This window comes from Mus caroli, unplaced genomic scaffold (genome assembly GCF_978045245.1).
Source record: "Mus caroli unplaced genomic scaffold, Mus_caroli_1 scaffold_20, whole genome shotgun sequence".
Taxonomy (NCBI): Eukaryota; Metazoa; Chordata; class Mammalia; order Rodentia; family Muridae; genus Mus; species Mus caroli.
In genome coordinates, this window is record NW_028227275.1 from 30,384,899 (window position 1) to 30,396,496 (window position 11,598).

Genomic DNA, 11,598 nt, shown 5'->3' on the forward strand with positions numbered 1-11,598 from the left:
GTTTCTACGGGTGTTCCTTGGGTTGGAGGAGCTGGGAGCACAGTGAGAGTGGGCAATGCTCTGTAGGGATAGAATATAGGACAGCACACCATCCTCAGGTGGAGGTGGGTGGGGTGGGAGCCAGGCTGGGTATCCTTATCTGGAGTTAGAGGCACAAGACCTTATGAGCCCCGGGTGCCTTGGGAGGTAGAGAGGAAGACTGTCTTTGGGAGTTTCTACCTGGAGTTCCAGGTCAAACTCCATACTGTGCTGGAGAAGAGTGTTGCGTGCAATAAGCAGGTAGTTGAGAAGTTTGGCTTTGGGGGACCTACCTGGAGTTCAGAGACAACTGTATACTGTATGGTAGCAGTGTATGGGTAGGGTAGCATGCGGTAAGAAGATGCACTATGGGATGTAATAGAGTACAAAGTCACACTGGATGCAGTGAATAGGGTGGCTGGTAGGCAAGTTGTTGCACCCACCTCGTGCGGCAAGGAAAAACGCAACACGGTTGGATTCTTCTCAACAGCTTTATTCCAGGAACTCCTCGATGCTACGGGAACCCCGGTAACCCAGGGAGGACTCCTTATATACACCCCAGCACTGGGGAGGGCTATGTGTCCTCCTGGGATTGGTCAGTCTGCCGGCACCTTAATTTGCATGCACCCGCTCGGGAGGGGTTGGCACCAGATTCGGGCTAGCGCCTGCCTGCACACTGGTGTTGGCGGAGACCAACGCTGGAGACTGGCGCCATCTTTTAGGCGCCAGCTGCCTACAGCAAGTGGGGGATTGGAACAGGTTTGGGGAACATACCAGAAATTCCTGGTTGGATTCTGTATGAGGCCAGGATGGAGTGATGGGGGAGGTGACTGATAGGCAGGCACATAGGCAGAATGGGTCTAGAGGAAGCTACATGGATGTATGGGTTGTATTCCACTTACTGCAGAGAATAAAAAGGCTGGTGGGCAGCAGTACAGGCAGAAAAGGTCTCAGAAGACCTGCCTATTGTCCCCTGCCAGATCCAGGTAGTTCAGAGTTCAGCCGATAAGCAGGACAATGGAAGGATTCTTGGCAACCTACCTGGAGTTCCAGATCAGTTTTCACTTAGGGAACTGGGTAGAGTGACTAATATGCAGGCAGGTGGATGGGCCAGGCCTGGGAATTCTGTCCGGAGTTCTGGGTTATTGTCTAAGCAGTGGCAGGTGATGTGGCAGGTAGGGTGGCTGATAATTGAGTGGGCACAGACGATCTGAGGAACCGCCCTGGTGTTCCAGGTCAGACTTATGTTGGGTGACTCTGTAAGTGAGATGGCTTATAGCCAAGCAGGCTAAATGGGTACAGAATTCCTACTGGAAGCACTATATTAGACATGATGTGGTACCAGGTGGAGCGGCAGGAGCATAGGAGTAGGGTGTAGAGTCGCTGATAGAATTGGGATCATAGACTGGGCTTAGAAGTCCTCACTGAAGTTCCAGGTCAGACTCTATGCTATGTTTATGGGAGCAGGACCACAGTGGGTACCTAGCAACTGGAAAGGCAAGCTGAATTGGTGTGGGGACATCCTTGGAGTTGTTCATCCAATCCATGTGGTTTAGAAGTAGTGTGTTGTGTGGGTGACTGATGGGCAGTAACTGGGGCAGAATGGGTGTGGCGGAGTTACCTGGAGTTTCAGATCAAAATGGCAACCAACAGATCAGGAAAAGGTCTTTACCAATCCTACATCTGATATAGGGCTAATATCCAATATATACAAAGAAATCAAGAAGTTAGACTCCAGAGAACCAAATAACCCTATTTTTAAAATGGGGTACAGAGCTAAACAAAGAATTCTCAATTGAGAAATACCGAATGGCCAAGAAGCACCTAAAGAAATGTTCAACATCCTTAGTCATCAAGGAAATGCAAATCAAAACAACCCTGAGATTCCACCTCACACCAGTCAGAATAGCTGTTTCTATAGCACAACTACATAAATCAAACCCCTCTCTCTAACCCTTGCCATTACAGTCTCTTCAACTTGCATAATTGGGACAAATGACCAAGCTTTGTCTGTTGAGGCTACTGGAGCTGGGAGCTGTCTTAAATCCCCATTATATTGTGAATTAAGAGGAGTTTTAGCTAATTTACTCTTCCAGTTTACATCAATGTTCAATTGTCTTATAAGCTGACTTAGTATCGTATGAAAAATATGTAAATATCACTACATACATAAAGACAGAACAAAGACCCTTGCTGTGAAGGTCACCTGTGTAGGGACAAGATTCTTTTGAGGAATGCCGCAAATAGCAATGTTAAAACAGCGAGTCAGACTCAAAAGCCCTATTCCATATGGTCTTTCTCCTTTCCTTCTATAAGCCTACAGTGTTCTAGGAGCCTCATGGATAGGTAGAGGTGTGTCTAGATCCCCTCGTGTGAGTTAGCGACCATTTACCTTATCAAATTGGAAACCAAGGTATCCATGGAGCCACCCTATATACCCCAAAAAGAGGGCAACAGGACATGTTGTCTTAGCAAACTTTTGAGGTTCAGCTTGAGCCACAAAAATCATATATATGTGTGTGTGTGTGTGTGTATACACACATATATATACATACACACACACATATATACATATATATACATACATACATATACATACATATATATACACATACATGTATATACATATATATACACACATATATATGTATATATATATGTATATATATATGAGGCTATTGTTAACACATATATCACACCATCTCTTGAGATGCTTGAATCCATACCTGGGCGAGTCTTATTCTTCACAGGTGTTTCTTTCTAGTAACCCCCATGCTGAAATCTATGGTAAAAATCTTTTCCTAACAAATTCTAACTCTGCCATACACTGGCTCATCTGAAATTATTTTATGCAATAAGATCAAGAATCCCTTTTACACCTTAGTAGAGGTCTCTGAAAGACCATCTCAGGCTGCTACAAGTGACAATGTGGGACTGGTCTCTGATCTTCTACCTCCACCATACCTGGGATGTTGACTCACTGGCAAAGATGGAAAGTATTTGTAATGCACAGAGTTAAGCATGTTATGACATTCTTTAAATTATGATATGGCAATAACTTAAACATACAGACAAAAATTGAAATTACAAAAAAATGTTGTGTGGTAAATTAATGTGTGAATTTGGCAACTAAACTCTGAATGTAAATATTTTAAAATTTACACTTAACTGTAAAATATTTTATAGATAAAACTACAATAGTAATTATAATTATTTTAATTATTTGATGTTTAATAATTATATTTATTATTTGATGTTTAATAATTATATTTATTATTTTATATCTTTAACATTGTTTTACATATTATATTTGATTTATATTTGTTATTAAATAAAATACTTAACAGTTATAAATATATGATATAATTATTTTTAAATATTTAAATATTTGAATAGTTTTTAACATTTTATAAAATAAGCTAATTGAAAACATTCTGAGCCAGATGTGGTAGCACAGATCTGAAATGCCAGCACATCGAACTGGAGGCAGAAGGATCCATAGTTCAAAGTCATTATCTTCTATATTGCAAGTCCAAGACCCTTTCCTAGACTCCATGAGACCCTTTCCCAGGTGGAAAAACAAGATCAAAATTAAATAGAAATGATGTCTATTTCCATCACATGAAAACATTTGCATGGCTGCTTTCTACCACGTATATCAAACATTTTATAGTGAGAATATTTAGCAGAGAGGCAGTGTCTTAATTGTCTTTATTTTTGCTTCCTAGGTGGTTTGAGGGCTTTAATTGGGAAGGCTTAAGAAAAGGCACCTTGACACCTCCCATAATTCCAAGTGTAAGTAGACTTTTTGGCTTATGAATGGTGTGCCCTTGATGGTACCTTTTAACCAACAAAGACTTGTTATTTTTAGAGTTTTATCATCAGATAACAAAACCTATGAAGCAGCATATTAAAATGATGACATATTCTAAAATCCAAACATGATACCAACAAGTCTAGGATTGGTCGTTATACATGTAACCTATCTTTTTCTTTTTAAATTCTTCATTGGAATTCAGATGTGCTTTATTCATGAGCACCCGTCAGCTTTTGTTATGGTACATGTTAAAGATGAATGTGCATCTGAAGCTAGAAGAGTGTATACATTTACAGCAAGCATGTATGTCCAGTCTCATCTGTACATCTATATCTACCCCAGCATGACTGTGAAGTCATGTGTTCTTCCCTCCTTCCATTAATATCTATAAAGAGGCTCTATTTTCCCAGCATAGTTTACTTGGCAAGGGGTAGAGAGGCATGCTGTTAAAGAGCTACTTTACCACATGGACTGTGTGTACCATATTAACCTAAAATAGACAACTGCCTGAACTTGTATCTTTCACCTGAATCTGCCATCTAATGCATCCCACTGCACTTCGTGAATGGTGAAGGGAGCCCTTTGTAGCTCTGTGGATTTTGTTAAATGCTCCGGCGCTCTTGGATTAATTCAAGATTCTTTGTATACAGAAACATTTTTCCTTTCTTCCAAGATGTATTTCTCCACTGATTGTTTTTCATTCAGGAAACAAAGTAAAAATACTGCACTCACACCTCACAGCGTAGATCCCAATTACATTCCGGGGGGTTTGTCTTCAGCGTAACGGTAGAGTAAGAAACTGGAAGCCCCAGATATTTGATGTAAATTTTTCTCACCTAAATTTATCTGGGGCTACTTTATATGATAGGAATATTACAAGGGTTTTGGCTGATGTTCTGAAGATTGGACTTAACCAGCCAATCTGTAAGAATTGTGCTCAAGTTTAGAATAAATCTCTAAACTTCCATTATACTTGGAATCAACATGTTTCTTAGAATTCTCTCATTATACTTTTTTAAAAATACACCTATAAATTTCATCATATGCCTGCCTCTCTAGCTTTCTGCCATTACACCCTCCTCTCTTATGTGACCATCTTGGCCAGTTAATTAGCTCTAGAACATAGAACCTTTTTAGGGCCTTGGTGTGGGCTACCTCCTCTTTATTGAAAAATTATTAAGTTAAAATAACATCTTTGCAAATAGATTTTCTATGACCACTTAAGTTTTCATAGCACCTTGTATGTTTTTTCATAATGCTATAATTTTGGAATTCCTTACAGGTTTCTGTGATTATTTGTTTTATGTACACAATAATTAACGACGACGGTCTAATTTCCCCTGGGTATAACAAGAATGTCTGTTTGCACTTGCTCAGTTACTCAGAATTGAAAGCAAGACATCCATACCATAGTACATGTTCCAAAATGCTCTCTGAATGGAGAAGGAGGAAAGGAAAGGAAAGGAAAGGAAAGGAAAGGAAAGGAAAGGAAAGGAAAGGAAAGGAAAGGAAAGGAAAGGAAAGGAAAGGAAAAGAAAAGAAAAATTCAAACCCAATGTCAGGCGTGGTGGCACACACCTTTAAATCCCAGCACTCACACCTTTAATCCCAAGGGAGGCAGAAACAGGTGGATCTCTATAAGTTCAAGGCCAGCCTGGTTTACATATTGAGTCCCAAACAAGCAGAGGCTACCCAGTGAGACCCTGTCTCAAAACAACAGCACCACAATTCTAGTCCAATGGAAAAAGATGATTCGTACATTTGCAAGATAAAATACTATCTTTCTGTAAACAGACTGAAATTCTGGCATTTGTCACAACATGAGTAGGGGAGAGGAGTCACTTTCTTCATTCAGGTACAGAAAGAGAAAGAGAGTACACAGTTAGCCCCATGTCTCTAAAGGCAAGTTCCCCTTACAATGTTGAAATTACAGGCTGATAAAAATAAGGATGGCAAGAAGAGTGAAGAAAGGGTATTTGATCTATAGCTACCGAGTTAGAGCGAAACAGAAAGCACTGGCTGCTAATGCATCAGAGCAGGGAGAGTGAACGCAAAGAGGAGCTTCACCTTTCAGAGCTAGAGGAAAGGATGCTCAAAGCCTTCACAAGGACCAAAAATGATTCAAGAGGCCTATCTTAAATCTGACCTAAACATTATTGAATGCATCCATCTGTCAGGTCACCCATCAGTATATACAGATTTTGCTTTTGTGGTACCTGTTTTAAAATAAAGAGCGATCCTTTTCAATAACAGAAAATAAAATCTCTAGGTCACAGTTCTGCTCAAATCATCAAAAGCCTCTTGTTCCTTCTGTCCCCTTGCAGGTTGCATCACCCACAGACACAAGCAATTTTGACAGTTTCCCTGAGGACAGCGATGAGCCACCACCTGATGACAACTCAGGCTGGGACATAGACTTCTAATGTATTTCTCTTACCTGCTTCTGCCTTGCTGAAGACAGCTTTTTTTCTGAGACACAGCTGCCAGCAAACCTGAGGGAAAGAGAGAAGATTAGTGCTCGGGGTCACCATGATGCCTTTGATCGATGCTGCTCCAGTAACTACAGTGGCATTAGGACTTATCGCTTAGATGACGATAGTGCTCTTTACCTGTTTTATGTTTGAACCTAAAATAGCAGTTGACATGGTGGTCCTGAAGCAAAGCCTTTCGCCAGTAAAATGATGGTTTCTATTGTTGCGGTAGCCTTGCTTTGCTCTGATTATATTTTGAAAGAGTGTAGGAAACACTTCAAGTAGAAGGGTCTGTATCTTGCTAGAACTACCAAGGAGGATAGAGAATAATATATTTGGTACGACAGATGACTGTGGTACGGAACCTGGGCTACATCCCCTTTCATCAAGAGAGGGGTATCGAGCCTGTGACTGCAAGCTGGGATATATATCGTACAACGAGGACCACATATCTGTGGGGCGCAGAGTTCATGTCAAACCAGTGCTACGTGTTTCTGAGTTTCTTTCCGAGCTGATGACAAGACTGAATGTTATCTTTTCTTTCTGATCGGTTCTAAACATTGGCCCTGATTTAAAAAGCACAACTGTATGGTTCTTGTACGAGCCTCCCATGATGGGTTCATAGTGTGTTTTTGGAGATGGAAAAAAGTGCAAGAAAACTGAGAAAGTGACATGACAATATGGAAGTGGGGAAAGGAATTCACAACACCATTTCATATCTTTTTAAAAAAAAAAAACATATTGTGCTTATAGATGGTCCTGGAAATGATTAACAGCCAATTGGTTTTATTTATTACCTAACATCCTCAAAGTGAGGCTTAAACTATTCCCTTTTATAAGAATAAACCCCTGGGGGGGAGAGGGGGAGGAGGGTGGGGAGGAATTAAGACCCATCCAAAAAATAAAAATGAAAAGGTGCTATGACTTTCTTTCTTCTGTGACATCAGTGTCTGAATGGACGACACAGATTCTACTCATCATGTCTAGCCAGAGACTCAAGCATTTTCACCAACTTTATTAAAAATAAACTCCTGTCACACATCGCAACACAGTCCAGGTCTCAGAGAGGAAGGATATTAAAAATGTATTTAAACTAGTCTCTTGTCTTAGGCCTGAACCAAAACAAAATACATATGTCCAGTCTGAAAGCACAAAGACAGAGGCGTTCAGACTTACTGTACTAAGGAGCTTTGTTGACTTGAGGCCAGGGAGGAAGGCAAAACCAGGAGTAGAGGACTGTTCCCTAGGGAAGTTTATCAGTGTAAGAAGGGGTAAGAAAGGAAAAGCAGGAAACTGGTTTCTCAAAACGGCATTTTAGCTGAATCAAGCAGAGGTATTGCAATCTTGAAATTTCACGTGAGCTAGAGAAGATAAGATTTGAAGATATCAGATGGACTGTCCTTTTCACGTGAGGAAAAGAATCATCAAATTAAACCAAGAATGTGTTGTTGGCAGGCCAGTTGGCCGCTATTATTAAGTGGCACAACTTTCCAGAGTTTTCCCTTGGCAGGTGACATTTTATTTGTACAGACAAATGAACAACTGTCCAAGATAACATCCTGATTTGGATATATGTGTGTTAATAGAGGTTTGCTATTTTTCCAGTAGGGTTTTTTTTCCTATATATATGAATTCCTACAAAAAAAAATGTTTCCATTAGATTATCATAGCCTACCCAATAAATCACATGATATTTGTTTCAAATTTCATCCTTAAAACTTTCAATTGTGCTTATCCTATCAAAATACAATACTCTAAAATTTACATTTGAAGCCTAAAACTGCTGAGTGTATATTTAAGCAGGAAAAAGTTCAATTAAAACTTTGATCTCATGATGATGATTGGAATCCTCTCTTTCATAAGCAATTCTCAAGATTACTAGATTTCCCAAGAGATCTATAGATTTCAACAGACTATATAAAATAAAATTAAACACATCAAGCTAAAGTTCAGGGATTTCTGGAGGTTTATTTATCTTTAAACTGGCTTTAAAAACATAATTCCATCATTATCATCAGTGTTCAATAATTTTTGTTGCAAGATAGTGTGGTTTAGGAATGCTAAAGGCTTGCGACGGTGTTTTATTAGCCTTGTTGTTAGCAGAGGGGATCTGTCTCTCTTAATTTTTCAAATAGTCACAGATACCCAGGAATTAGCACAGACCAAGTATTTAAGAACTGGGGTTCGAGGCTTAGGCAACATGTGTGTGTCATGTGCATGTGCATTCGTGTGTGCGTGTGTGCATGTGAGTGTGTGTGTGCATGTGTGTGTATGTGTGTGTGTGCGTGTGTGTGTGTGTTCTGTGAAGAAGAAAGTTGTTGCTTTCAGCTCATGATTTTCCACTTGTTTTCTTTGTTCATTTCATCCACAGTATTAGTTAGAATGCCTAACACAACCACAAGATAAAGGTGAACTTTATCTTCCATGAACTGCTAACAGAAAACATTCATCAAATTTTCAACACTGAATTTTAAGGATTTAAATCTTGTCTTAATGAAGACACTAGGGCTATAATTCATGGTCAGCTTCCTAAACCATATCTTAACTTTCTGGACTTTTCCATGCCCCCTTGGGTTTTGGACCATTTTGGTTTGTTGTACTAAAGACCATCTGGATAAAATAGAAAAGTGCCAACCTGTTTGATTTGCTAACTGACTTTCCTGTTGATAGTTTTGTGTGTGGGAAATAGGGCTTCCTGTGTGTCCGAAATCGCAGCAAAACAGCAAACCGCCGAGAAAGGACATCACAATGTTTAAGAAGATCGAACACATTAGAGAAAATGAGTTTTGGAAAATTGTTAAGGTTGATTTTTATACTTGTGATCTTCTTTGTTTTTTGGATGTAAACGAGATCCATGTAGCATTTAAAACAAATTTATTTTTATTATGATCCTCATTAGTCATAGGGTTTTTTCCCTAAAATTAGGGAAGATACATGTGAATTACACATGTAGAATAATTTCTAAACTGTGGAATCGTCCTCACTTTATTTCCAAATGACAGGCTTGATGGCAAACCTAAAGAAGTCAGCTACCATATTGAACACAAGTGTATTAAAACTGACTTTATACAACAGAGGCGATTTGTGCATTATCCACCACATTTTCTTTCAGGATAGGACCACAACAAATATTTATGTAAATAGATATTTTTGTGTGATATTTTGTGGTACATATAACTTTTTTTAGTGTTTCACAGCATTATTTTATTTTATTTGTATTAAATAATGTTTTAGGTCCAAGTAGACTTGAATGGACGTTACAATTGTTAGTATTATTGAAACTTAAGTCAACAGTACTGTCACCCATCTGTCCCATAGTTTAGAACATGACCTGGCTATCTGGCGTTGTTGCAAGTGCCTTAAACTCATGGCATCTTATTAAGAAAACAAATTTGGTGTTATGCTGCATGACAAAGACAAACACACCTCAAAATGTTGTCCTTTCTTAGCTTGCTGCGTTTTACAGTTCTTTCTGCTAACAATTTATAAGCCTTTATTATATAATATTGATGAATTACAGAAATGATGAAGTTGTTATCTTATTTCTGTTCAATGTACCAGAGCTGTGTGTCTGTTCATGAGATACAGCGTCATTTCTGTGAAATGTATAAATGTATGTGCAGGTCAAATTACTATATGACATACTATCAGTCTGTATACAGATATTCCTGTTTTGCTAAAGCTGTGCAGACTCAACAAATTTAAAAAAAAAAAAAAGTAGCGCAGTCAAATCCTAACATATCTCATTCTAAGATTCCATTAACAATGGTCAAACCCAAAGGAAAAATTGGAAATGACTGCTCTCCAAACCTCGTTAGGAAACCAATGAAAATGTACCTTGGTGCACCCCTCAACAAAACAGGATGCTCTCTGAGTTCTCGTATATGTAAATCATGTATGAGGCGAGTTTTCAGGAGACTTTGAAAGCAAACCGTTGGAAGTATGTTGTTAGCCCTCCTCCTTCTCTAGCCCTGCAACAACAGACAGAGCTCTGGGACCTTGGCTATGATGCAGAGGTTTGGGCTTTCTACGTAAAGGGATATTTCTTTAAGCATCATTTATCAAGTTTATTTCAACGTATGATGTTTTTACAACTGGTCAGTTCTTTTGTATTCTTACAGCTATGGTTATTTGACTGTCCTCTTACAATTTGTTCTACATGAACGAGTCTTTTGTTAGAATGCAACAAACTGTCATCTAATGGTCATTGGCCACTTGCACTCTTTTGATGTAGATTAAAAACTTTTTCATAACTTAACCTGCTTTGATTTGCTTTGTATTTTCCCTGCAGCTGTAATTGCAGAGTGCCTGTTGGATACTTTATAGAGTTGAAATAAAAAAAATAATTACTTTTGAACTTATTTGTCTTTAATTCCAGATGAGTCGAACAATAGAATGAGTGTGGTACCGTACGGCACTTGAGATGGCACATAGTCACTCTAACTAGTACCCAAGCGTCTTTCATGAAATAGCATAATAGAAACATAAGGCAATGGTTTGGTTGTTTTTTAATTCAATAAAGATAATATCAGAAGACCATGCAGTGGGAAGAGCAAGATTTCCATAGCAAACCTGGAGTATTTGATATATAAAGCACTGTTCTGTGTCTTTGCTCCTTGGATCCTCCCACTGAGGTTCAGATACACAGAGGACATAGGATGCTGAGGACAACAGGGATGTAAAAACTCAGCTCTCTTACATGCCACCGCCGCCTTTGCTCCTCATTGCAGGAAATGACTAACCCAGTAAAGCTGACATGTGGGTTCCCTCAAATCAACTGCTTTTATCCCACTGACATGCTTGGACTACCGTGACAGTTCATGAAAACTAGATATCCTTTATGAAAACCAGATACCCAGTCCAGTAACTTTCTCAGACAGTGAAAACCTGGAAGGAAATATCTACCCATTTTTTTCTACCATAGTTCTAAGAATGATTTTATTCATTTCTTATTTTTTTTAAATTATCCACCATGTTAAGCCCAGTGTGTTGTGACATTCATGCTTACAAATGACATAATAAAAGGCTAGAGGTGGCTACTCCCCCACTATCACATCAGTAGAGTCAAGTCATTACACAGTTATTCATAGGAGTCAGCATCAGTAAGTCAGTGTCTTACAGAAGAATCTCCTACTAGTTACAGATCTCTACTCAGCTTTTCAGCCTTAAATGTGTCCTATCTTGATTAGTCACTCTTCTTATTACTGTGACCAGCACCTGAGAGAGAGAACTTAGAGGAAATCTTCAAACCTTGATGTCTCCAAGAATCAGGCCATTAAAGCAGGAAGGCAT

General features: G+C 39.0%; 1 protein-coding gene across 3 annotated transcripts in view; it reads left to right on the forward strand.

Annotated features, from left to right (window-relative positions):
- Prkg1 (protein kinase cGMP-dependent 1) overlaps positions 1–10,656 on the forward strand; it is a 1,217,686-nt gene extending 1,207,030 nt beyond the window's left edge. For all 3 annotated transcript variants that reach the window (XM_021151357.3, XM_021151356.3, XM_085834099.1), the window contains 2 exons: positions 3,747–3,813; positions 6,160–10,656. In XM_021151357.3, the coding sequence (XP_021007016.1) occupies positions 3,747–3,813; positions 6,160–6,258 (166 nt within the window). In that variant the 3' untranslated portion in view covers positions 6,259–10,656. The remainder of the gene's footprint in view (positions 1–3,746; positions 3,814–6,159) is intronic.
- Positions 10,657–11,598: the final 942 nt, after the last annotated feature.